Source organism: Glycine soja, chromosome 9, assembly GCF_004193775.1.
Source record: "Glycine soja cultivar W05 chromosome 9, ASM419377v2, whole genome shotgun sequence".
NCBI lineage: Eukaryota > Viridiplantae > Streptophyta > Magnoliopsida > Fabales > Fabaceae > Glycine > Glycine soja.
In genome coordinates this window covers 217,631-243,367 of record NC_041010.1, presented here as the reverse complement: position 1 = coordinate 243,367, position 25,737 = coordinate 217,631, and the positions used below count along the sequence as shown (strand labels likewise).

Below are 25,737 nucleotides of genomic sequence, written 5' to 3'. Positions count from 1 at the left end.
CATATGCCGTCTTCATCGTACCATTCGAATTGTGTTGGGAAAATTTGTTCCCTTATATGCCGTCTTCATCGTACCATTCGAATTGTGTTGGGAAAATGTGTTCCCTTTTATGGAAGTCGGTGAAACCTTTGAAGGAGGGTGAAATAAAATCATTATTTTAAGAATAATAATACTATATGTATTAATATTTATACTATCGTTTAATTATAAATTATTATTAATAAATTTATTAATTTTTATAATAATTACTTATAAAAGATATTAAGATAAAGTTTACCCATGTGTTAATTTGTTTGCATCTTGAACAAGTCTATTTTGTTAATTCAGCTCCACCAAAAACAAGGCTTGAGTAGATAATTTTTTTGGTCCTAATAATAATTAGAGGTGACTTGAATGGATTCAGCTTGATATAATAATAATAATAATAATAATAATAATAAGTTAATAAGCCATCAACTTCATCAAAATGAAAAATTTATAAAACTAAGCATTAAATGTTATAATTAAAAATTAAGAAGATAAAAGTTTTAATTCAGTTAAAACTTCACTAAGACTATTAACTCTAATCTAATTGGGGTATTATGATGGTAGAATCACACAACCATAAATATAGAAGAGAAAGAGGTATTTATGAAGAAGAGAAGAAATATGATATTGTGAAAATTTATGATTAATCATTTTTAATTCAATTTTTTTATAATTAATAATTTTGATTAATTTATAATTAATTTGATAACTCAATTAATTAAAATTATTTGTTAATAAGACCAAAATCACCTAATTTATAAGACTAGAGAAATCAAATATTACAATTAAAATTAAAATTTATGAAAACCAAAATCATAAATTTGAGATTAGGGTAAACAAAATGACAATTTTTTCAATAAATTTTCTAGTTGTATTATGTTATTGAGGATTGCAGTATATTCTTTCTCTTGTATGAATGATTATGCGGAAAGGAATTGGTTAGTTTACTTTAGTCCCACAAGGTACCGATAATTTTCTAATTGTTTAGCATCTCCAACTTAATAGACTAAACCAAACATGATGCAACACACGCACTATAAGCGATCTCAGTAAAGAGAATCAGTAGTCATAAACATACAAATAAAATATATACAACAAACAACTATGATCATAGAAACACTGATCAACAATTTAGTTACGAAGTAAATGAAATTTCAAACGATGATGAACTGAATATGGAAGGGCGAGGTGGCACAGAAACTGTTGTCACGCCCTCAAGCATTTGGGTAACCTTCTTCATGGAGGGTCTCAACGAAGGATCCTCTTGAATGCACCAAATTGCTACCATGACATGCTTTTCCACTCTCTTTATATCATTCTTTGCCTCCTCATCATTTTCTACCAATTTAGCCACCTTCCCTTGGCTATAACACCGATATGCCCAATCTATAAGTGCCTCTTCATCATTAGCCATCGCAAAGGCAACGCTTGACTTGCAACATATGATCTCTAACAACACCACCCCAAAACTATATACGTCTATTTTAGTGGTGATTGAAGCTTTCCTAAACCACTCAGGTGCAAAGTAACCAATTGTCCCTCTCAAACCCGTCTTAGCAGCTTTTGATTGTTCAGCCAACAACAACTTTGCCAACCCAAAATCAGCAATCCTTGGCGTGAACAACTCGTCTAAGAGTATATTCTGAGGCTTTATGTCACAATGAATGATCTGAGTGCTGCACTCTTCATGCAAATATGTGAGACCTCTTGCAATCCCCAAAGCAATTTGCACTCTTTGGTTCCAATGGGGCCTTGATATCCCAAAGAGAAAGCTAGCCAAGGAGCCATTGCTCATGTGCTCATACACCAGAAGACGATGCTCCCCTTCGTCACAATAACCAAGTAAACGAACCAAGTTCCTGTGGTGGGTTTGTCCAATCACACTCACTTCTGTTTTGAACTCCTTCTCGCCTTCTTGCACCACCTTATCTAGCCTCTTCACAGCAACATACCTGCTTGTATCTGATGTTAACACCCCTTTATAGACTGTTCCAAAAGCACCACGACCCAACATTTGTTTGAACCCCGTGGTTGCTTCTTCAAGCTCCTTGTATGTAAAAGATCTTATGGTTGCAGCTGACAATTTTGGATTATTCAAAAGCCTCTTGTGGTAGAAAATGAAAAAAGCAACAAACAAGGCAACAAATAGAAGCACATTGAGAAACACTGAGCTCCCAAGCAATATTGATATGACAAGCACAAGTGTAGTCTGTTCTCTCCCACCCCTGTCCAAATCTCTTTTAGGTACCTTGACAAGAGCTATTCTAGTAACATTAGGGTGCTTCCTTCCATTACTGAAAGGATACTTCTTCTTCCAACATTGTCCCTCACCATATATGGCTACAGCACAAAAGCAATCCTCAAGGCACTTTTGTTTACACATATCCTTGTCCATAGCAGTTGCAACCAACTTGTCATAATCAGAGAGAGGCCAGTCCAAATTTGTATACTCTTTGAAATCTACAAGATCCTTATTCTGCTCCCACCCGTCTTTGTTGCAGCTCGGCAGGGGAAAATCTGGCCTACAACCTGTGAGATTGTCATGTTCAAAAGAAGAATAATGATCCGGGCACTCACACTCAGGCTTCCCATTGATGGTAATGCAGTAGCTGTTATAACCACAGATTACATTCCCAGTTTGTTTTGTGAAGGAAAGACAAATATCTTGGGGATACTGTTGCACCACACTCCACCACCCCGAACTGCAACTATCAGCAACTGTGTTCTCACCTGTGATGCATAGATACCATACTTGTGTCACATATGATTGTATTCGATATGACAATATATAGGATAGTACAATAGATGTAGTGATTATATAATTGCAATTCTAGGAATCCAAATTTAAGAATTACCAAAAACATTCTTCTATTTAGATTTTCATAACATTTTTAAAGGCTTAGACTCTAAGCCTCAGACACTTCATAGATACGTATCGATGAAGTATCATTCAAAAGTATCGATACGGATACAGATATAAGATACATAAAAACTTCGTACCCCGTTGTCCAGAGGCTCTTCGCTATGCGAAGGTATGGGGGAGGGATGTTGTACGCAGCCTTACCCTTGCATATGCAAAGAGACTGTTTCCGGATTTGAACCCATGACCAACAAGTCACCAAGGCACAACTTTACCGCTGCACCAGGGCTCGCCCTCAGATATAAGATACATATCATATAAAAATACATGGAAAAAAAAATGAAAACATTGGTGCTTAATATATAGGTTCTAACCTTTCGGATGCCGATATAATCTGAAAACCCCATCAGGGTCAATTCTAGCCATGTAGAAGAACTCTTCTGGTCCACTGTATGTGATTTCACTGATCACTGTACCCGTGTCATTTTTTATGTACATGCGTCCGGACTCATCAAAGAATAGTTGTGATTCAGTTTTGAAAGTTCCAGTGGCCCAGTAAGCTTCACCTGTAGGAGATTGAGAGGCTTGATCATCGCTTGATTGTGGTGAATAGTAAAGAACCAAGTTGCTATCGTTCTGCCAACTGAGTTCAAAACCCCCATTATAAAAACTTGTGTCAGATTCACGTGCTCTGAAGGTTTTAGGCTTAGCCAGATTCTGACCAGGCAAAATGGTATCTGTAGGCTCTTCAAAACTCTCCCAAACCTGCTTCCCACTTTCATCAAGAAGCACAAAACTTCCATTGTCTAACATAGAAGCACATGATACTAAGGCAATAGTAGTGTTATTTTCTGGACGATGCCACATCTCATGACCCTTTGGATCGTTGACTACAATTCCTTTGTTTGTTAGGTTTACTGTGGAACCGGAAGGAAAAGCAGGACTTTGTTTTTGTTTTGCATACCATACTATGGTTCTGTTGGGGTCTTTGGCAAACCAAACTGCAAGCACGGACATGAACTCCTTGTTGTCGAATAAAACACTTTGGAAACCAAAGGCAAAGTGACCAGAAGGTGAATTCCATGTGCCATTGGTGACCAGAGAGGAATTTAAGTCTACATTACAGTTTGAAGAAGTAGCACTAAACACAGATGGGAGAAAGGGGAGAATAATTAGAAGAAGAAGCAGAAAATAGGAACGAAGAAAAGTTGAAGAGGCCATCTTGGTGCTCTCTAACAACATTGTAATTCGTCAAATAACAATTTATAGCATGATAGTGTTGTCAAATTCTCCTGCCACGGTATTGTTTGATTTGGTCTTGGTCTTAAGTTTTATTTTTTTTCTTATAATAAAACACTATAAGTTCTTTATAGGAAGGGTAGTTAGATCCTTAATGAATAAACAACTAATAAAATTGAATATATTATGGAGTGTATCATGATTAAACACCGCGACGAATTGAAACCTTTGTCCTTGTAAGTCACATCAGACACTTACACTATAATTTTCGAAGAGAGGAGCCGTAACCATTGAAATGCTTTACTTACCTGCTCCTATCAACTACCGAATTTTCTTATAAACTTTCTTCCATTAATTAGTCTACAAAAGAAAGGTCTGCTGAAATGTGAATGAAAGTCAGGGCATGTGGTCAAATGCCTTGAATAAATAAGCAATAATAATGTGCTGGCCGGTTTGTTTTATTTTCCAGATGATCTTATTTTCTCTCTATATTTATTAATTAATTACATAAACTAATCTTATAGCATGGGGTATGCGACTCAATGAACTGAGAACACTAGAATGTTAATATATTTATGATTAAACTAATCGTTTAATTCAAATTAACTGACAAGTAACATTCATTTCAAAATAAGTACTTAAGTTTTTATAAGCTTTTTTCAGATATCAATTAAAACTTATGAAACACAATATGACAATAAGGATCAATGTATCTAATAAAACTGTATATGGATTAAAATAACTAATTATTTTTATATAAAAAAACTAATTATTTCAAGCTTAACTTTTATCATGCGCTTTTTTATAAAGAAACTTTTATCATGTGTTTGTTATCTATTTTAAATTTGATCATTTTTATGTTATTCTTAATTAATTCAATTAATATATATATATAGTGTTCAGACGCTTACATATGTCTAATTAAGGATGTTTACACCGGGGTGGGGTAGCTACGTTAATTACGACCGGGATATTAAAGAGAAAACCCAGAAATAGAATAAATACAATTATGATTTGACCAAGTACGTAAATTAGAATAACTTTGTCGAAGATTGTTTATCCAGTTTCATGATGTCATGGTAAGAAAGAGAGAATTTATAAAAGTAAAAGTGCGACCAACAGAAATGAAAAGTAAGCAAAATAATGTTTTTAATTAGAAAAATGTTTTATCTACACAAATTAACTTATTCAACTGAACAAATAGAATGAGAGTAAAAAATTAGTGAAAAATATAGGTGTAATAAAATTTATGATACGACATAAAAAGAGAGATAAAAAAATAAAAAATATTGACGTGATATTTAAATTAAAAAATATTTGTGTACTAGTACGGTTTAAGTTAACATGATTTATGTTTTATAGTTATCAATAACAATATTACTCTCTAACCATTAAAATTAAGGGGTTGCTTTTGGCCCTTGCACCATTTGCTATTGGTCCTTATAAAAATAAAATTTCTTTAGAAAAAACTTTCATTTCAAACCCACCACCCATCCATCTTTAATTCCCCCACCCCAAACCTTCTTTTTATTTCCAAGATATATTCGAGTTTTCATTGTGTTTTATAAAATTCAAGAAAATCTCACATTGAAAATACAATTTCATTGTGTATTTGTAATAAATTCACAATAAAATTATATTTTTGTTGTGTTTTTTTTTCTTTTAAAAAATAACACAACAAAAATACAATCTTATTATGTATTTGTACCGAAATTACAATGAGATTGTGTTTCCACTATGGAACTTTTTCCGGTTTTAAAAAACGCATAACGAAAATATAATTTTGTTGTTCATCTAAGGAAAGATCACAACAAAACCATGTTTTTGTTGTGTGATTGTTTAAACCTCGAGACTTCTCTTTGCATCACTCCACCTTCGTCCTCTAGCAAAATTGTTGCACACACCCCACCCCAACTAGATCCGCACATGAACCACTCAATGCGCCACTACCCATCCAATCACTGCCACACCATCTCCACCCTATATTTGAACCCAACCACTCTAACCACGCACAACACCACCTACACACCTCTGTCCCCGCGTCCTTACCACCTTTGTGTTCAAACACCTATGCATCAATCAAGACCCATGGACCTAGATCTTCACCACCATGTCCAAACAACACAACATAAGTATGATTCTATTGAACATGCACAACGAAATCATACTTCTCATGCATTATTTTTTTCACACCCCAACATTGCAACTAAAGTATGTTTATCTATCTATCAATATATATGTGTGTATGTAAATTTTACTTGAAGTTTTTACAGCCATCAGATCAAAACTTAAACTTAAAAATAATTGTTGATCTTATTCAATTATGTGACATTCACTTTAACATTTTTGAGTCACTAGATTGAAATTTCTATTTAACAACCATTGATATGATTTAATGTGATATGAAAATATCTATATCTATCTATATAAGTAAATTTCACTTGAAACTTTTACAACCGTTGGATCAAAAGTTACACTTTATAATAATCGTTGATTTGACAAAATAATCTAAACTTAAAACTTAACCATTGATCAAAACTTAAACTTTATAATTTGAATCAATTCAATATAAAATTATTGGAGGATTAAATAGCTAATATTAATGATTTTTATTATAAAATTTAAGCACATATTTTTTATATACAACTAATAAATATAGCATGCTAAAATATCTATTTGTTCATTTATTTAAAAAATTTATGTATATAATTTATACACATATTTATAATATCTATTTATATATTATTATTATTATCTATTTTTACACAATTTAATAATAATATACTTTTAATTTTTTTTAAATAAGAAAAAATAACATCATTATAAATACAAATGTATTAAGTGTCTTTTTTATTTAAGATATAAGTAGGTGTAATGAAAAAAAATGGGATAGTCAATTTAATAAAAAAAATATTTATTAAATAGAAATAGAGAAAATTAATAAAATAAGAGATAATGTAACTACTATAAAATAGTAGTATTTGTTCCCACTTGTTTATTGTTATTATTTTATTGCTAATCAGTTATCTAAATAATAAAAAATGATGATAATAATAATGTTATATAATTTTGATGAGACTAAATGAGAATGTTTAATTTATGATGCGACAAGAATAGTCAATTAAAATCTTCAATAATATCACATAATTAAAAATAATATCTTTAAAATTATTAATAAAAATACATTGTTTAAATAAATTTTAATTTTGATAATAAATGCAGTTAAAATTTTTACATATTAACATTATAACAACAATAAATAAAATAAATATAAATTTAATATTTATATTGTATTAAATATTCATATTTATATGAGTGAGAGATTGTGTGAAATTACTCACACCATTATTATAATTTTTAATTTTTTTAGAACCATTATTACAACTATATGCTATAAAATAGACCCATGTCTTTAAGAATTTTAGAGTTAGGATAATTATTTTCTATTTTCTCTTTATTTAAATGTTAATAAATATGGAATATATAGTTTACAAGGAAATATTTGATAAGCTACCTTAATAAATTATAATATTTGATATATTTTATTTTCCAATGATAATCTCATGAAAAAAAATCAACAATCAATCTGCTTAAACTTTTATAAAAAAATTCACACAATACTTAAAAACTCCATTTACAATGAATTGTTTACAATAAATTACAAAATGATAACAATTTTATTTTTAAAACATTATATCTATATTTAAATTATCTGCTTATATTCAAATAAACTCGCAAAACAAAGGTTAATAAATTTTAATGAAAATAATTATAAATTTACATGAAAGCAAAGTCTCTCTACTCCGTTCTCATTATAGCTCTACAACATTTTATCCTTGGAGACTCAAGAGGAGCACAACTTAGTTGAAGGCACAAGCAAATCCTGAATGATACATGTACCAAATATTTGCATGAAGCCTACCTCAAAGTTTAACATATCAAAAAATTCTTTCCCTTAAAAACAATACAGAACCTTATATTTCTGGTGGCAGCTCACATGAATTTATCGAAACACTCAGAATAGAACTAGTTGAAGAGTAACTTTCTCTACTCCTATTTTCTCTATCAGAAATTGATGGCGGCAATTATTAAACACTTCAACAAAGCCAAAGAAAGATTATTGCAACCAGCAAGAACAAGGTTTGTCAGACTTGGAGCCTAGAAGAAATTGAGCTTTATTTTGAAACTAGTATTGTGAATGAAGACAGCTTTAGCAAAAGGTTGAGTTGCTGTTGAAAATTAGTGCTTCATATTTTCTAGGTAAAAAGAAAAAACCTCAACTCAAGGACATTGCATTTTACATTTGGTACTGCAAAACCAGGTTGATTACAATAATGTAATTGTAAGCTATACTTAAGCAAGTGCAAACAGAGATTCTATGGGTTGAGCCTATGCTTCCTTCTCCAAGTGAACAGAGATTTTATGAGTTGAGCCTATGCTTCCTTCTCCAAGTGCCCGTTGCACAAGTGAATTTCAGTTGATGAAACAAATGAACATACACTTATTCTTCCTTCAAAACTAGGAATCCTTTTTATGGTCAATGAAACTTTTGAAATTCAGTAGATGATATAAAAAGAGAGAAAATTAGTATAGTTGGGAGATATTGACTGGAAAATGGGTGGAATTAGTGTATAAATAATCCAGTAGAGTCGGAATCCATCTAACCAATAGTATGATATTTGTCAGAAAAACATGCAAGGATTCATATTGAAGGGGCTAATAGAAGAAAAATATGAGAAATAAAAGGCTGTTAGGCGTGCATCACAGTTACTTTTCAAAGAAAAATAATTTTTCATAACAAGCAATCATATTCTCACCATATTATCATGCATATCAGACTATCCTGCATGCAAATCTGGGAGATACTTCTTCCAAATTGTTTCAAAGTTAGCAGCAAATCTTCCTGGGATTCCATACCACACTTTTGGTTCACCCAAATGCATATAAGATAATGAGTATAAGTGGTGCTCTTCAACTTTCTGTTTTTGTCAACCGATTAGAAAGAAAAGTAAGCAGAAGGGGTTCATTAATTATATTTGAAAATTAGTTGGGAAGTTTCTCCCAGAATACCATTAGGAGAATGAAAAGATATTGAAAACAAAGATGTGATGTGCATGCAAGTATAAGGCAATAAAGCGATGGCATACCCAGTTGAGTGGAGAAAAGCACATTCCCACGTGAATCTTGGGGGCAAAATTACGTGAAGCTTCAGAGCTTTCAAAACAAAGAAGGGAACCTGACAGTGAAAGTATATTATTCATGTTCCATCCAGATTTCAAATATTCAGGGTAAGTGCATGCCTCCACAGGATCAGAAAGTGTGGAAAATCCACTGCTAAAAACTCCAGCCTCCAAAGTGTTAATACGAAGCACCTACCATGAGGTAGAATGAGATAAATTAGAATTTTCACAACGTATCAAAGACTGAAGATGGACAAGGTACTGCATGTTTCAATTTATCCTTCAATATACTTTGATTTCTTCAGTTGGATTTTGAACAATCCGTCCATATTCACCCTCAATATTCTTCACAGATGGTTCCCACTGCTGACGTATATTTTATATTGGAACCTATAATCTTCTTATTATCCTTGTAACTGAAGTACTGGCTCTTAAATATGTCTGCATATTTCTTAAATGTTTTGAGACTGAATGTAGGACCAGGTTCAGACTGACAGTCACATTTTTCAACATTCTGGGTATTTGGAATGCTGGTGTTTCTATTCCAAGCTGAGAGTCTAAAGCTACTTTTACATCTCCTTTTCTCTTGGTTTTTGTATTTCCACGAGCACTAGCCGTAGTTTCTTGTGCATTCTGAACTTGGTGTCCATCAATTCGCTGAATCTGAGCAACAAATTCAGACTTTTCCCATAAGTTCTTTTTCTCAAGAGAGCATGGTGATTTCCAGCAAGTAGGAGGGACAATACGGCAAATTCCATAAGGTTCTGCTTTGGAACGTATGCTTGCAATATATTTAAGTGTGTCTTTGAATTCCTTCATAATGTACACAATTCCTCAAACATTTTATTCTACAATCTCAACAATCATAAGAATCCACATTTGATGACATAAATGAAGAAGTGTACATTAAAACACAAGAGTGTTTCCATGTACACGTCTTCTGTTGGGTGGTAGGTACCTCTTCTGTTGGGTGGAAAATAGGAGCTTCTTCCAAAACTCCTCTTATGGCATCCCTAGGATGCCACCTTGCTGTTACCTGGTTCAAGACATTGATAAACAAACAAAAAAAGGAGACATGATCATGACTGTTCCAATGTGGAAAGGTAAATTGAATGGTACATACCTTCACACAATTACTGCAGTTTGGACATCCATGTATGGCCCCTTTTGGACGACCAGCATTTAAAGAGGGATCCTCGCAAAAGAAAAAGAAAACACAGTTAAAAGATTATGCTCACAAAAGCACGTGGAAAATTGGAATCAGTCATCCGAAGTAATCATAAAAGATTATTCTACCAATATCAGTAGTGAGATATTGCCTAATTCACACCTAATTCCAAAACAAACAAAAACATAGGCAGTTTAAGTACACTATCTGCATCTAAATATGAGTCCTAATAACAATGCAGAACTTGAACAAGATAAGATCAGCAAGATTCCATTCCAATTATTGTAGGTTACCCTTACCCACCACCTAAGGACATGTATAGTATCTTGATTCTTGTATTTATTATTGAAATTATTACTCAATATAAAACAAACATCGACACTGATTTTTTAATGAACAAAATCATTAAAACTTATTCATATTGCCATATTCTCATTCATGCATTTCATTTCAGAATTCAGATTCAATATTCTGGGTATAAAGTATCAATACAATTAACTTATGGTGCAGCAAGAGCCATTGTCTGCTCTGGGACCATAGTTATAGAATCTCATGATTCACAATTCGATTCAGCTAACTATCAATTTGTATCATTAGATGAATCTCAAATGACTTTGAACCTTACAATACATGAACGAATCAGTACAGTTTCGTATCATTGATATAAATCACATGATACAACAATTTGTTACTTTTACTTACTTTTCTTTCACCAATTTCCATGAAATAAATTGAAAAGTCAAATAAGCTTAAACTGTTAAATGGAAAGGGATTGAAGGAACACTTCTGAACTTATCCTATTGGATTATTTCACAAATTTATTTGTCACTGACTCTCACTTGTCCAATGCATGCACCCTGTTTTGTTATTTCATTGATTCGCTTCCATTCTTGTAAAATAGAGACTTCACAAACTTAGATATAACTATTAATTTGTAGATGAGCTTTATGGCTACGTTGTTTTATCTATTTCTAGTTTAAAATTATTAGATTGAACACTATGCATCAACTATGTGATATATTTGAAGTTATATTTCATTGTCTTTGAATCTTACAATACACTTATACACATTATGATTCACAATTCAAACTTATGATTCACTATTTGAATCTTGATTTGATCATCTTGTCTGGGACTATGCCTTTCTAGTTTGATTTTATCAGTAATCTAATCACTAACAAAAAAAAATGCCGTAGGTGTGAGATTCCTCAGGTTTGCGGTGGTTGCTCTGGTCCGAGATTATCCACGGCCGATGCATAAGAACCTGTCTATAAGCAGTAATGTCATTCATCTCGGGTATAGTCTCCATGAAGATTGGCTCTTGTTCAGATGCAATTCACAAGGTTGTAGATTTATCACTTTTCTTAACATTTCCACCCCTTTTCAAAATGAAAGATGTCAGGGATGTAAAACCAGGGGGAACTGAAAGATTTTCTCTCTTCTCAAATTTGGTGCAATCCTTTCCATAATCCGCTTCCATAATCACTGCAGGCAAAAGCCAAGCAAATATTTTCTAGAAAACCATTTTTAGCACCAATGGGTACTTGGAATAGAAAATGAAATATTGGGATAGAATGAATTTAATATGATTGCAGACAATTTACTACCCTGATAGAATTATTATTCACTCAACAGTTCGAAATTCAAACCAGTACAACCGCTCAATAAAACATCCAGCATTTCAATAGGAGAAGAGAAGTGTAGACAGAAGAGGGAAGTGTGGACAAAGAAACCAAAAGCTAATGAAATTCAACTCTAAGGAATGATACAGAAGTTGTGCATCTTAACATAGAGGACACAGAAGCAACATGTACAATAATGTGTCAATGAGTGATAAAAAAATTAGACATTGTTTTAAGTTAAGAATATATCAGAAGCAAGGTAGTCACACTCAAGATTTTACTCAGACTTGGAAAGGGGACACAGAATCGTAAATCAGGGAATCATAACACGAGGCGGAAGATCCTACATCCTCAACCCTAAACCCTAAACTCTAAAGTCATCCCAAAGTTGTTGTCAACGAGCAAAACGTGGGGACCCATAAACCGGAGTGAAGAACCAAGGTTGTTCTTGTCTGCACGAAATCTTCGTATGAACAACCTGTAACAACACTGTTGCGTACTATGTACGATTGTAACCCAAGCTTTTTAAAGTACAGAATATATCTCGACTACATTTTTTATTTCTCTTGTAACGTCACTGTGTAGTGTATGTGTGCGTGAATGTACATTTTAACATACTGCAAGTACATAAATATGATACTCTAAACCCTAAACCCCAAACTCAAACATAAACCCTAAATAAGCTCTTCCAATGCCCCTAGTGCCCAAACCTTTTCTTAAATACAAATTATTCTTTCTAAAGTGAAATAGTATCAAGGTTCAAAAATATAAATTATTCTAAATCAGTATAACATTGGTATTGATAAGTAATAAGCACCACACCTTCCCAATACATATGGAATAAACTTAACAGATGTCAATCAATATAAATCTGTTATGTAGCTATGATAGAAATGCAATTATCACAAACACCTTTACATTAACAATACATATTTCTTGTTTCAACCAAAAGTTTGACAATCTACCACTAGTTCAGTGTGACAGATCATTATCTACGACTATAAAGCCTGGGAGACCTCCTCACTGGAGAAACAACAGTGGCTATTGTAGCTTTTTCATCTTCTTTAGGCATTGTGTGACTTCTTTTGGAAATGCTTCTAGTTACCATCCTATTACAGGAATTGCTGGCATCTAATACTATCTTTTGTCTAATTTGTTGCTTCTCCTTGCGGTCCATTTTCTCTTTGGAAGTTAGAGGTTTAACCGTGCCTTTTCCAGAAGTGCTTGTACATTTGTTAGAATCAAACATACTCATGAAGCTTTTTTTGTTTCCAGCTTGGCTTTCAACTGCAACATCTGAGATTCCTTTTTCACCAACCTGCAGCTGGGACGCTGTATTGTTACATTCACATTCCATGTTATCAGTAGATTGAGATTGCTTGGAATGATTCCCAGAAGAAATTCCCAGTCCATGGCAAATATTCTTTGAACAAACACTTGAGTCACCAAAAGCATCTCCAAAACTATAAGCTGAATACTTTTTCCAATCATGCGGAAATCCAACAAGGAAGTGTTGGCATACCTGCTAAAAGAGATTGGATTTGGGCGACCATTTTGATGAAAGAATGGAAGAGAATAGAAAAATGATTGTAACCTGAAAGGGGACGCCATTTTGAGATGAACGAGAGGTGTTAATGAAACCACGGAAAAGAATAGTGATACCATCTTCAGAGTGGAGGACATTGGTCTCTTCTCTGCCTACAATCACGCTAGACAAAAACACTCTTTCTCTATCTGCAATTCTGCGCATTGCAATTACAGAATGAATGAACAAATTCAAACCAATAAAAAGAACAAGTAAACTTACTCGACAGAAGCAAGCCCGCCAACGGCTAAACCCTTGCGTTGCTTGACAAGCCACCATTCATGTAAGAAAATCTACAAACAGTAACAGTAATAATGAATGATTTATTTCATGACAGTGAAGAAGAAGAAGAAGAAGAAGAATTAATACAAGAGATTTAGGGGGCACGGGGATGAGAGGAGTAGCTGAATTGCATTTGCTGGCCGCCATTTTCTAACGACGGTGGTTGCGGCAGAAAGCGGCGGCGGCGGCGGTGTTTCCTGTGTTCTTAAAAAAAGTTAGGCTAGCACGTGTCTATTCGTGTGTTTCGTGCAAAATAGCACCGCTCTAAAGCTTTTTTGCTTTGCCCCAAATATGTGAAATTTTAATAATTTTTTATAACATCAAATTCTAATCACTAAATAACGTGTTTCCATTTTGTGACAATAATTAGATTCACGATTATGTACATGTATCTTTACGACTACTAATCCCAAACAATTTTTTTTTTCTTGTTTTTGATAAAATTTTGAGAATTTATTTATATGTCATTTATTGGAAATGAATTATGGCCTATCAAATTTAAGGTACATATGGTCTTGAAACATTTAGAATTTTTAATTATATATATAAATTGTTTTAACTAATAAGTAGTTCTTCAATCAATTAATTTGAATAATTTATTTTAAATTATAATATAGTAAGAAAATAATGTCTATATTTACATTGCAGTGAAATATATTTTAATTTATTTATTTTCAAAAAAGAATATATTTTAATTTATATAAGTCGTCTCACAAAATTTGTTCATCTTCTCCGTTTCTAAAATATTAACTTATTTTGTTTATATTTTTTATGTAATTATAGAAACTAATAATTTTTAGGCAAATTTTTATTTTTAATCATTTCTAGTTTACTATTTTCTCATTTAACTAAATTATTTAATATTTTCTTTCACCTAGATAATGCTTTTTTATACATTGATATTGAAATGTAAATTTTTTAATATAGAAAATATATTTAAAACATAACACATGGAGATGATTTCTTTTAAAAAAAAAGAAAATATTATAATTTACATTCAACTCATTAGAAATGAAATTTTTACTTAAATCACATTAACACATAACTTATTAGTGTAAACTATTTTTAAAAAAAATTGTTATAATAAGTTTAGAACAAATATTTTAATATAAATATCTATTATCATACTAATTTTAATATAAATATATTTTCTTCCTTCCTATCTTTTTGGCTTAATGACTTAATTTATTCAATATTTTATTTTATCTAGCATGGAAAGTATGAATATTTTATAACAAACGGGATAAAAAAAATCAAGAGTGTAAAAAATTACACTTACATCATAGGATTAACAAACTAGCTTAAATCACATTAGAGAAAATGGATTATGAGAATGTTTTTTTTTTATGAAATCAAGTATGAGATTTATATTTAACTCATGGGGTTAATAATTTACTTGAAATCATATTAACATCTAAATTATTAGAATAAAATTAGTTATTTTTTTCTTTCAATTCCTTGATATAATAATAATTTTAATATGACTGTATTTTTATATTAATTTCTATATGAACAATATAATTTTTTTAGGCAAATCATTATTCATTTCTTATTTATTATCTTCTTACTTATGTAAATCAATACAAAAATTTCTTCATGTACGTAAATCCAATTTTTTATACAGTGATATCTATTTATATAAATATGTTGACATGTAAATTATATTTAAAACATGCAAAAAAAAAACATTTTTTAATGAAATCAAATGGAAAAAATTCACAACTAAGTTAAATATTCGAAGGGAGAGTTCTATGGCCTACAGTGATTCATTTGACTCGAACTCGAACATAATTCTCTTCCCGTGCAGTGGAAGATATATGTAGTCAAGACCAAAAAATGAATAAATTTTCTCTTAATTTACGGGGTGAAAGTTTACCATAAAATGATTCACCCACCTATAGTTTTTTCATTAAGTATGTAAGTTGTTTTCACACTTTAATAAGCATTTTTTTTAATTACAATCACAATATTATATTTCTTTAACCTAATAAAAATCTTTTATTCTAAAAAAAACTAATGAAAATCTGAATTTCTAAATTAACTTTTTCTCAAAATATGTAAGACTGGTATTGACCAAAAAAATGAAGAAATTTTCTCTTAACTTATGGGATGAAAGTTTCTAATCATAACATAGGTCACCCACCTATAGCTTTTTAATTAAGCATTTAAGTTGTTTTCACACTTTAATAAGCATTTTTAATTACAATTGTAATATTATATTTCTTTAACCTAATTTAACGCAATGAAAATCTTTTATTCTAAAAAATAACTAATGAAAATCTAAGTTTCTAAATTAACTTTTTCTCAAAATATGTAATCCTGATATAATTATTAAAGAGATTTAATTCAATTAGCTAAATAAAGTAGATGATTTCAATTAGTTGAACAAAGTAGATGATTGTTATAAATTATTTGATATTATTTTTAATTCTTACCAATAAAAAAATCATACTATAATTTTGACAATTTAATCAATCAAAGTTTTTCAATAATATTTGTAAGTATTTTTTATATGCTCACAACAAAGACAAGTAAATGTCTGTGTTACCCATTCACTCACGAGTCAATATACTAAGAATGTGAATAACGCATAAAGGATGTGAATAGTGTGTTATTTGTTATTGTTGAGGGTAAGTAATATATGTTTTTAAGTTTGCAGTTTAATTTTTTATAATGTTTGTGTTACGGTAAGTAAAAAAATTCAAATATTGTATTAAAAAACTAGTATGATTAAAAACAGGAAAGTAGTATCATTAAATTCGTAGTTATAAATATTGCTTGAATTACTTTTTAAACGAGTATTTACAATTATTGGGTTTAATTATTTTTTATCTTCCATTTTCTTTAGGTTTAATTTGAAAGGTTCACTTAAGTATTTTATTCTTTAATAACAGCCTGAACCTTAAATTCAATACCAGGCAGTGGAGCTTGCTGTATATGGTTTTAGTGGCCGCTGGAGCGAAACGACAGTGTTTCAACAGATGCGAATAAAAGGAAGACAAGAAAAGGTTTGGAGCTATGCGGACAAATGAACCCATCACCACATTTACACTCCGGCCGGGGCTGGGGGTCGCAACAGCTCAATATAATGGTTAAGAGTAACATTTATTTCCCTTAAGTAACATGTTAAAATATCATTGTAATATTTGCACATATGCTGAAATATAAATGATTAATATTTTGCCTTAAGAAAAAATCAATTGGACCAATTAATAAAAGCACGTGTAGTATTGACAAATGTTTTTATGTCTATTTTTTTATTAATAAATTAATTTTTAAATTATAAAGAATCAATTTTGTATTTTTATATTTTCAAATTAAAAAGGTTCAAATATATATGTTTTACCATCTATTTACAAAAATTGTATTTGTCATACCTAAATAGTGAACATTTTTTTATAACCCCTTACACCAAATAAGTGAAATAATTATCCGACAAAAATTTAGAGAAGGATATGAGATAGAATAGTATTACTTAATAGTGTATTGCTTATTTTCTTTTTCCCATTAACTATTGGTAGTAACCATCGTCTAAGATAATTTCCGACTTTGGCTTTTCATTTTCTTAAATCTTCTTTCTTTTTAAAACTAAAACCAAAATACTTTTACAAATATTCTCCCTCTTCGCCATTCTCATCATTAGTGTTGTTAATAACATTCTTAGAAATGCTTTTATTTAAGTAATAAACCGTTGAACATGTGTAAATGTACACTGACATTAGATTCACATTATCACATCAGACATATAATAATGAATGTTGTGACTAATGACTTAAAAAACTTAGACGTCTAGGTGCTTGAACCTCTATGCCAAAACTTTTTAACACCAAGGTAATTTTGACTAAAAGTCACAATTCAACCCCCTTTTTGTTTTGATCACTTCACCTAATACTCCCAAAGCTATTCTTATGAAAGTTCATCCTTAATCCGAAAATTAATTCAAACAATCTAAAGATAACTTTGATGGTGAGAATATTTCTCATATTCGTCTCCCCAACAAAGATAATGTCATCAACGTATTGTAAGAGACACACTTCACACTCCTATCTTTCCATTAAATACCCATTAAACAAATTCTTCCCTTTTGCTTGTCTCATCAAGCCATTCAACCCTTCTACCGTCACCAAAAAAGGAAATGAAGCCAAAGGATCTCTTTGTGGAAGTCCCTTATGACATTTGAACTCTTGTGTTGGCTTTCATTTACCAACACCGAAGCCCAAGAAGATTCAATACATTTTTTCATACACTTGATCTTGTATCATGGAAACCCAACCTATGGAACATGTATAAGAGGAATTTCTAAGAAATCGAATCATAGACCTTTTCAAAATCTACTTTAAAAAGGAGACAAATTTTCTTTCTCCTTTTACCAAGTATAAGAGTAATCTAGCTTTATGTCTCTATGTAGTCTAGGCCAACTACCATGTTCATTTCTTTCTACTATTTTCTCAATATGATTGGACCTATTTTAGAAATATTATTATGTTTATATCTTACATTGACGCATATTCAATGATGGCAATGAATATTTGAATTGGTTGCAATTTTGTTTCAACAAAGGAGTGTCAACAAAACATTCTCTAACACTCTTTTTTACAGTTGGTGAAAACTACAAAATTAAATTCATGAGAAAGATTCATTAAAATAAGCAATGTGAATGATTTTCAATAAATTTCAAACAATAATAGTATGTTGCTAACATTTTTGTTCAATAAATTCAAAGGTTTGTGTTTTGAGTAATGATATTTTTACCACTAGAGATTCATCACTTAATGTCTACTTGTCACAAGTAGTTAATAACGTGTGTTAATATGATTAATTTTATTTTATAAGTAGTTAAAAATAAAATAGTGATTATATATTATCAATTTGTCATTAGTAACACTAATGATTAAACATATTAGCAGGGACACTAATGGCTAAATATGTCTCACAACTAGTAGATTATTGAAATGTCAAAATGGTTAAGAGGAAATAAAGGCATATAGAGAAATTACAATTATCAATATGTACATAGTTGGCATTGGTTTTTTATGCACATTTCAAAATGAATTATGTATATTAATTATAAGTAAAGGGAGAGATCAACTTATACAAAGTGTAACTCTTTTAGAGTTATTCTTGATCCTCATCATTCATTTTCTTGACATCTAATGAATAAGGTTATTGAGTTATTACTCATTAGATTTCAAAAAAAAAAAATGATAGGAAACTCTCAGTATAAATTAAAGTAAACATACTAAATTCATCCAAATAACACACAACCATAAATTGAATATATTAATCCTTAATCAGAAGTTTAGTTACAATGAAAGTGTATCGTTCCTCTTGAAGAATGTGTTTTGCGGGAAAAAATAATGTATGTATTATTAGATAGACGAAAAAAATTCTTGAAGAGATAGACCATGTAATTTATTGGGAAGACAATATAAGAATAGAATAATAGAAATATAAAACAATATATATTAAGTTTTAAAAAATTATGAATAAAATCTAAAAGAAACTAGGAATAATTATATGAAAAATCTAAAAGTAAAATTTTCAGTTTTACGAGAATCAAATTGACTAGGCACCAATTGCCAAATATGCTAAGTAATACCAGGTAAAAAAGCCATTACAATCTCAACATGAGCCAGTCAGTCTAAATTATAATTATTCTGTATCAAGAAGATCAACGGACATTGATGAAGGTATTCTGTGACGCTTCAAAATTCTAGAAGTCGCAATTTTTGCCGTTCCATAGTTCAAGACAATAACTCGATCATCCTCCAAATCAAGCCGCAAGAATTCTGTGTTACAGCTTTCAACAAGTTGGCGTAAGTGTTCTAGGTTGTCAATTTCCGTTTCATTGACCTTCAAAACCTGGGTTTTAGAATTTAAATATTAAAGCAAATAGGGATTAAAAGATCATCCATTTTAAGCGAACAGCATTAACTTGTAACAATGATCAAAATATGTATAGAACTAGTAATGAAGATTGAAAAGTGAAGAAATGGCAAAAGTAAAAATGCAGCATGGGTTTCAAATGTTTAACATGCGTTCATCGGTACACATTAGAAAAACCAAACTTCCTATAAATATAAATATATAATTCTGATGATCATTGAAATGATAAGCTGTTAGTTTTCAATATCTACTTAAAATCAAAATCTGTCACTCAAGAACTGATTTTGCTAAGACATTTTGTTTTTAAAGGATAGCTCTATGTTGAATAATTTCTAAAGCATCCTATAGTAAGAATTCTCTAAGGGGTTTAGTTAATAGAAACTATGATGTTAATGTGGCCATAACATGATTTACTAAAAGAATAAAAGAATAGATAACTTAACCATAGACAAGTTGGCACCTGTAATTCTGCGAGACGCTCATATCCAGCATTGATATCATCCATCAGGACCTAAAACGATCAAGATATTATTAAAGAAGCAACTCCTGAACCATGCATTCATTTGCTAAAACCAACTCATAAGGAATCTCTACCACATAGTAACTTAATAGTTATTTTTAATGAGACAGATCACTGTAGGGTCCCCGTAGAACTTAGGCAAATTATTTTCTCCACTTACGTCTTCTCTCCTTTGTCCAAGTTATTTCTACTCTTGTTGAATTTTGATATTAATTTGACATGGTAAACCTAATCATCAGGAGATGCAAGTTTTGTGCAATCCATTTGAGTGTATTACAAATAAAAATATCATTCACAGTGGCACAAACTAATATGTTGCTACTTAACAAGATTGCAGAGGCATCATATGGCAATCCTTCTTTAGTCAAACAGAAGAAGTAAACTTCACGTGGGGTTAATCATGTCAACGAGCTTTACAAAGGTAGACACTATTATAATCTTAAGAAAAGAAATATTATTTGAAAAGCCAAGGAATGAAACAGAAGAGCAGATGATAATCCTCCTAGTCCCAACAAGAAATTAAGAAACCCAAAAAAGCCTGAGCAATCCAGAAAGACACAATGCATGGGGAACCTATGCCATATCTTGGCAGTCAACAGTGGCAAGTCTGGTATTGGGCAAGCACATAACTAACAGAGGTACGAATAGCAAAAACATCAACTATATAAGATCTGCACTAGAATTAAAAAGACTTTCACCTGAGATAGGATAACAAGTTGTTGATTTGCTTTCTTTGGCAATTCCCGCAGTGCCCGTTCACACAAACGACGAGGTGAAGTATTATACCAGTCCTCCCCATACTCATGAAGGTATGGCTGAGTGAGTGGAATGAATACCAGACCAGCAAAAATGTAATAACTTGGAAGTTTATCGAACTGATGAACTGGAACTAAGGGTTGGATCTGAAATGTTGATAGCAATATATTTAACAAAACTATTGTTTAAAACCAATTCGTAACACAATTATAATTAGTTGGAAATGGATCCACCTGCACTTTGAGGGAGAGGGGGGGGGGGGGGGGGGAGGACTGCAGCATTGTACAGTTAACAATCTCCCCGTTCAAATAAATCTCTCCTTTCTTCATACATTATAAAACATTTAAACTCAATTAAGGGTGCCATCCCCTTATGTTTAAAAGAAAAAATGCAGGGGATCTTAATCCATTATAAGTATGACAAAACAGTAAAATTACAGAGACTAAAGAACTATAGCTTGAAACTTAAATTCAAGGTTATACAAGTTTTAAGCAGTAAAAAAACATGAACACAATTTTGAGGAGACTTTTAATACTGTCAATATCAGACATCGAATGCCATCTCTTTAGCACTTACTCCATTAAATTAAAATTTACAGAGTCAAACACGAAGGACAGAAATCATTTCAACTTGTTTTTGCTCTATAGTGAAAGCATATGCACAATGCTGTCCTATAGCAAGTGGAGGGCAATCATTCATTTATTAAACAGAAGAAATACATAATAACTTACAGGTTGGAGAATGATACTAAGCTCCTGCTCTTGGCCATCCCGCAGAATTCTGACTAATGCTTTTTCATTAGTTTTCTTCATAGACACCAAGTGATCAAATGTTATCCGTTCTCTGTTTCGAAAAGGAACTGCAGTATACATGCCATATTATGCCAATGAACTTAATGGAAAATCATTGAACAAAAAACAATTCATGAAAGCGTTAGAAAATATCACAAGAAAGGGGATCACATTTGCTATAGGCACACCTGAGATATTTTAAGAAAAAACACACCTGTCCCATCATTTGCTATAGGCACACCATCAAATGAAAGTATAATATCATCTTTCTTCAAAACCTTGTATGCATCTGAAAGTGGATTAATTTTGCTTACAAGCACCCCAGTCATGTCAGGTAGCATGCTAAAATGGTTTCTGAGGTGCACATTTTCAGTAGTCTGGCATGACAAACCCAGAGAGCAAAATCCAATATATTTTCCATTTTCTTCTACACCAGATATAAAATGCTCTATTACAGGTACAGGTATAATGTAACTGCAACATCCAATATGAAAGGAAGTAATCTAGTATGCAAAATTTATGTTTGATCAGAAAAACAGAATATATAATGCTTCATAATAGTTTGCATGGTTGTACACTTAATCTAGTAACTTGATCATGATAGTTTGCAGTGTTGTCAATGACATTCACCATGGCAGCATGGTATGGCATGTATTTGCTTAGTTTCTTTCTTGACCATCTGCCTTATTTTTCCCCATCCATTTGCATGGTTTTTTCCCACTCATTTGGTACATGTGTGATCATTCATGAGAATAACTGAATATTCATATGAATTTTTTTCATCAGCAAGAATTTATTTATGAACTTTTTAGCCACATAAATTTTTTAATGAATGCTAGTTTGTTTCATGGTTTAGTTTGTATGTTGTTTCTTTTCGTGAATTATACTAGTATATGTGAAATAAAAACTACTGGAATATTGAGACTTTAATAAGAGCTTTGAACTCAAGAATAATAAAGGCAAAGAGAGTCAGACTTACCCTATATTCTCGGCACCTGAAAGATTTTGGAATGCTACTCCAGCAACCTTGCTGCCCATAATTGCAGGGCCACCACTGTTCCCTGGATTTATGGCTGCATCAATCTGTATTGCCATCAGCTGTGATGCACCATGAACATACTGTGTGGGTTCAACCCTGGAAACAACTCCTTTAGTAACTGAAATGTTGTCACCACCTGCAAACAAACAACTACGTTAATTCAAATGTGTCGTCACCTCTGCCGCAGGTGTTTGCAGATTCCCATGGAATGTATGCCTCATATAACTTTGCAGTAGCGTAACATGCCTGAAAGCTTTTTATTTTTCTTTTTGGGAGGGGAGAGTTTTTCAAGAGAAAGAAGTACAAATGAGGGTAAGAAATCCTCAAAGAACCTCCCCCCTCATAAAAAGGAAAAAAAAGTGAAGCAAACAAGAGGAAAATTGGAAAACATTATGTGCAAAGAACCCTTTAGTTTCTCTTTAACCACACAATCATTGCAACTCATCCAAGTCCCTGGAAGTTTATTTCTCAAGGAAAACCTTCTTTTAGACCATTAATTATCACACATAAAGTATTTGGGGGGGGGGGGGGGGGGGGGCATTTCAGTGAGGGATATTCTTCCTTAGAGGCTTTACCTCGTTTCTATTGGCTCTTTTGAATAATTCTCAATGAAATATTTTTCTATTTTAGTTCAACAAATATTTCTTGAGATTTTCAAATTAGAAACCTGAATGATGAAAAAAAATAGTGAATTAGAGTTGCTAACTCTTTCACTCAATCCTATCCATCTCTTTGATCCAAATCAAACATAAGACTTTGAACTTTGATTCTTTTTATCTTTTGGTGAGTTTTCTTGTGAATCTTTTTTCAGTTTATGCATCTCCCTAATCATTAGGGATTTCTTCTAGACAAACTGGCATAAAACCACCTCTTAGGTGAAGTCTTTGTTCGGAACCTGGGACAATTGTACTAAATAGGAACCATAGTAATGTTAGATTTGTTGGCATAAAACTCATGTATTTGGTTAGACTGTTAGAGAGCTGCATCAGTTTCTGTTTGTCATGTGTTATGGGATAGGAAATGGGATTGTGTTTCTAGCTTCTTTTCGGTGCTATGCTCAGGTTGTTTCCAGGGAATTCAATTACTGATATCCAAAGAAATTGGACAGATTTTGTGCATTTCTCAGCCACTTTGGCTTGCTTTTATTATTATATTTATATCTGAATTGATTACTATTATTCATGAGGATATCTTGTCTTTCTTTTGTTGTAGATTCTTTTTTTTATTCCTAGTAATATACAATTCTTTTATCCAAAAAAAAAAAGGAATACAACACAAAATATGTAACACAAATTAATCCATACTCTATTGCTACCTTGAGGATATCCCACAACAGCAACAGCTTCTTGTAGAAATGGGACATCTCCAAGTTCCAAGGGATTCATACCATCCCAAAACTCTTTGTTCTCAATAACCAATATAGCTAAGTCACATTCATGACCAACAGCTTTGACTTCTGCTCTATATTTGGTGGGACAACCATGCTTCCTTACAAGTACAAAAGAATGATCAGCTACCACATGAGCATTTGTAAGAATCTTTCTACCGAGAATTACAAACCCTGCATCACCGTCATAAAGATTTTTTAGAGAAAGGAAAAGGCATAAAAGTAACCAACTAGGACAGCATGGCCAAGGGCATACACGCTTCAACAAATTTATAGAAAAATACCATTCCTTAAAATATATGCATTTTCTCAGTTTAGCCATTTAGTCTAATTTTATCAATTTTTTTGTTACACTTTTTATTTCAACTTAGTATAGTCCAGTCATATGCATCAAATTGGTACAGAACCAAATTGAGATAATTAAAAACATGCAAGCATATCAATAATATATGAATATTTCTGATTAAAGAACAGGATTGATTTTAACATAACTGACACAAAAGAAGAAGCAGACAAGATGCGTGTTTAGAAAAAGTCAGTAGTGCATCAGTCATAGGATTGGAAACTTTCGCTGTTACATGGTCAGAGAACAAAAAGCTCAATACAAAATAGATTACCGCTCAATATTTTCCAACATTTAATGAACTTCAACATTCAAATTTTAGTCTCCCTTAAAGAAACAGAAGTTCCCTCCAACAGCTATTTCTTCCTGCGCTTATAAATAGTCAATAGCTTGCGGAAGAAACAGTTTTTTTTTTTTTGAAAAGACTAGGAGGAGTCGTTAAAAGGGAGTTACATCCCAGCTATGTTGGCACCCACATCCCTAACACACTCAACTATATGCATATTTATTGATTTTATTTCCAAACGTTTGCGGAAGAAATAAAGTTAATATGTGTTAGAAACCACAATGAGGAATAAGAGAAAACAGTGGAAGTAAAATAAACTGACCAGAACCCATTGTTTCCCGCTGGGACTTGTTCTGCCAAGGAAGTAAGTAGTTGGGACTGCAGGAAACAGTGAAAATTTTGACTACAGAATTGAATGCAAGCTCGACCGCTGTAGTATGCGTGGCGTTGGCCTCACGATGCTTCCTAACCGGCGTTCTCCCATACCTGAACTTGTAACTTTTGAACACAGACGCCGAAGACGTAAATAATTGTTGGCTGACATTCTTCGACAATGACTGCGAACAAAAGGAAGACCATAAAAGGTTTCGAGCTATGCGGACAAATGAACCCATCACCACTTTTACAAATCCGCCGCCTGGGGCTTCAATTAGGGCGCCATGAGTTCCGCAGGTTTGTTTAAATTATATGTTCTTTTTATATACTTGTATTTTATTGACTTTATAAATAAAACTATCGGTTGTTTTAAATATTACATATAATTATA

General features: G+C 31.9%; 4 protein-coding genes across 5 annotated transcripts; all 4 read right to left on the bottom strand.

The window, feature by feature from the left end:
- Window positions 1-990: 990 nt before the first annotated feature.
- Window positions 991-4,134, bottom strand: LOC114368064 (G-type lectin S-receptor-like serine/threonine-protein kinase LECRK3). The gene is made up of 2 exons (XM_028325413.1): window positions 3,262-4,134; window positions 991-2,757 (listed from the first exon to the last, which is right to left on the bottom strand). The coding sequence occupies exons 1-2, from the start codon at window positions 4,127-4,129 to the stop codon at window positions 1,163-1,165; spliced, it is 2,463 nt and encodes an 820-aa protein (XP_028181214.1). The 5' UTR covers window positions 4,130-4,134; the 3' UTR covers window positions 991-1,162.
- Window positions 4,135-8,964: 4,830 nt separating this feature from the next.
- LOC114367691 (lysine-specific demethylase JMJ703-like) lies at window positions 8,965-11,765 on the bottom strand. The gene is made up of 7 exons (XM_028324890.1): window positions 11,739-11,765; window positions 10,430-10,501; window positions 10,265-10,342; window positions 9,787-10,119; window positions 9,598-9,669; window positions 9,274-9,498; window positions 8,965-9,105 (listed from the first exon to the last, which is right to left on the bottom strand). The coding sequence occupies exons 1-7, from the start codon at window positions 11,763-11,765 to the stop codon at window positions 8,965-8,967; spliced, it is 948 nt and encodes a 315-aa protein (XP_028180691.1).
- A 1,078-nt stretch (window positions 11,766-12,843) lies between these two features.
- Window positions 12,844-14,251, bottom strand: LOC114367180. Of its 2 annotated transcripts, none has more exons than XM_028324304.1 (4): window positions 14,051-14,251; window positions 13,904-13,974; window positions 13,691-13,838; window positions 12,844-13,621 (listed from the first exon to the last, which is right to left on the bottom strand). In XM_028324304.1, the coding sequence occupies exons 1-4, from the start codon at window positions 14,108-14,110 to the stop codon at window positions 13,085-13,087; spliced, it is 816 nt and encodes a 271-aa protein (XP_028180105.1). In that variant the 5' UTR covers window positions 14,111-14,251; the 3' UTR covers window positions 12,844-13,084. The 2 variants fall into 2 exon arrangements, with proteins under 2 accessions (XP_028180105.1, XP_028180106.1); XM_028324305.1 differs by having other exon boundaries at window positions 12,844-13,618.
- A 5,157-nt stretch (window positions 14,252-19,408) lies between these two features.
- On the bottom strand, window positions 19,409-25,667 carry LOC114367941 (protease Do-like 10, mitochondrial). Its single transcript, XM_028325210.1, has 8 exons — window positions 25,294-25,667; window positions 24,271-24,516; window positions 22,896-23,091; window positions 22,131-22,390; window positions 21,857-21,984; window positions 21,068-21,271; window positions 20,310-20,360; window positions 19,409-19,825 (listed from the first exon to the last, which is right to left on the bottom strand). The coding sequence occupies exons 1-8, from the start codon at window positions 25,583-25,585 to the stop codon at window positions 19,616-19,618; spliced, it is 1,587 nt and encodes a 528-aa protein (XP_028181011.1). The 5' UTR covers window positions 25,586-25,667; the 3' UTR covers window positions 19,409-19,615.
- Window positions 25,668-25,737: the final 70 nt, after the last annotated feature.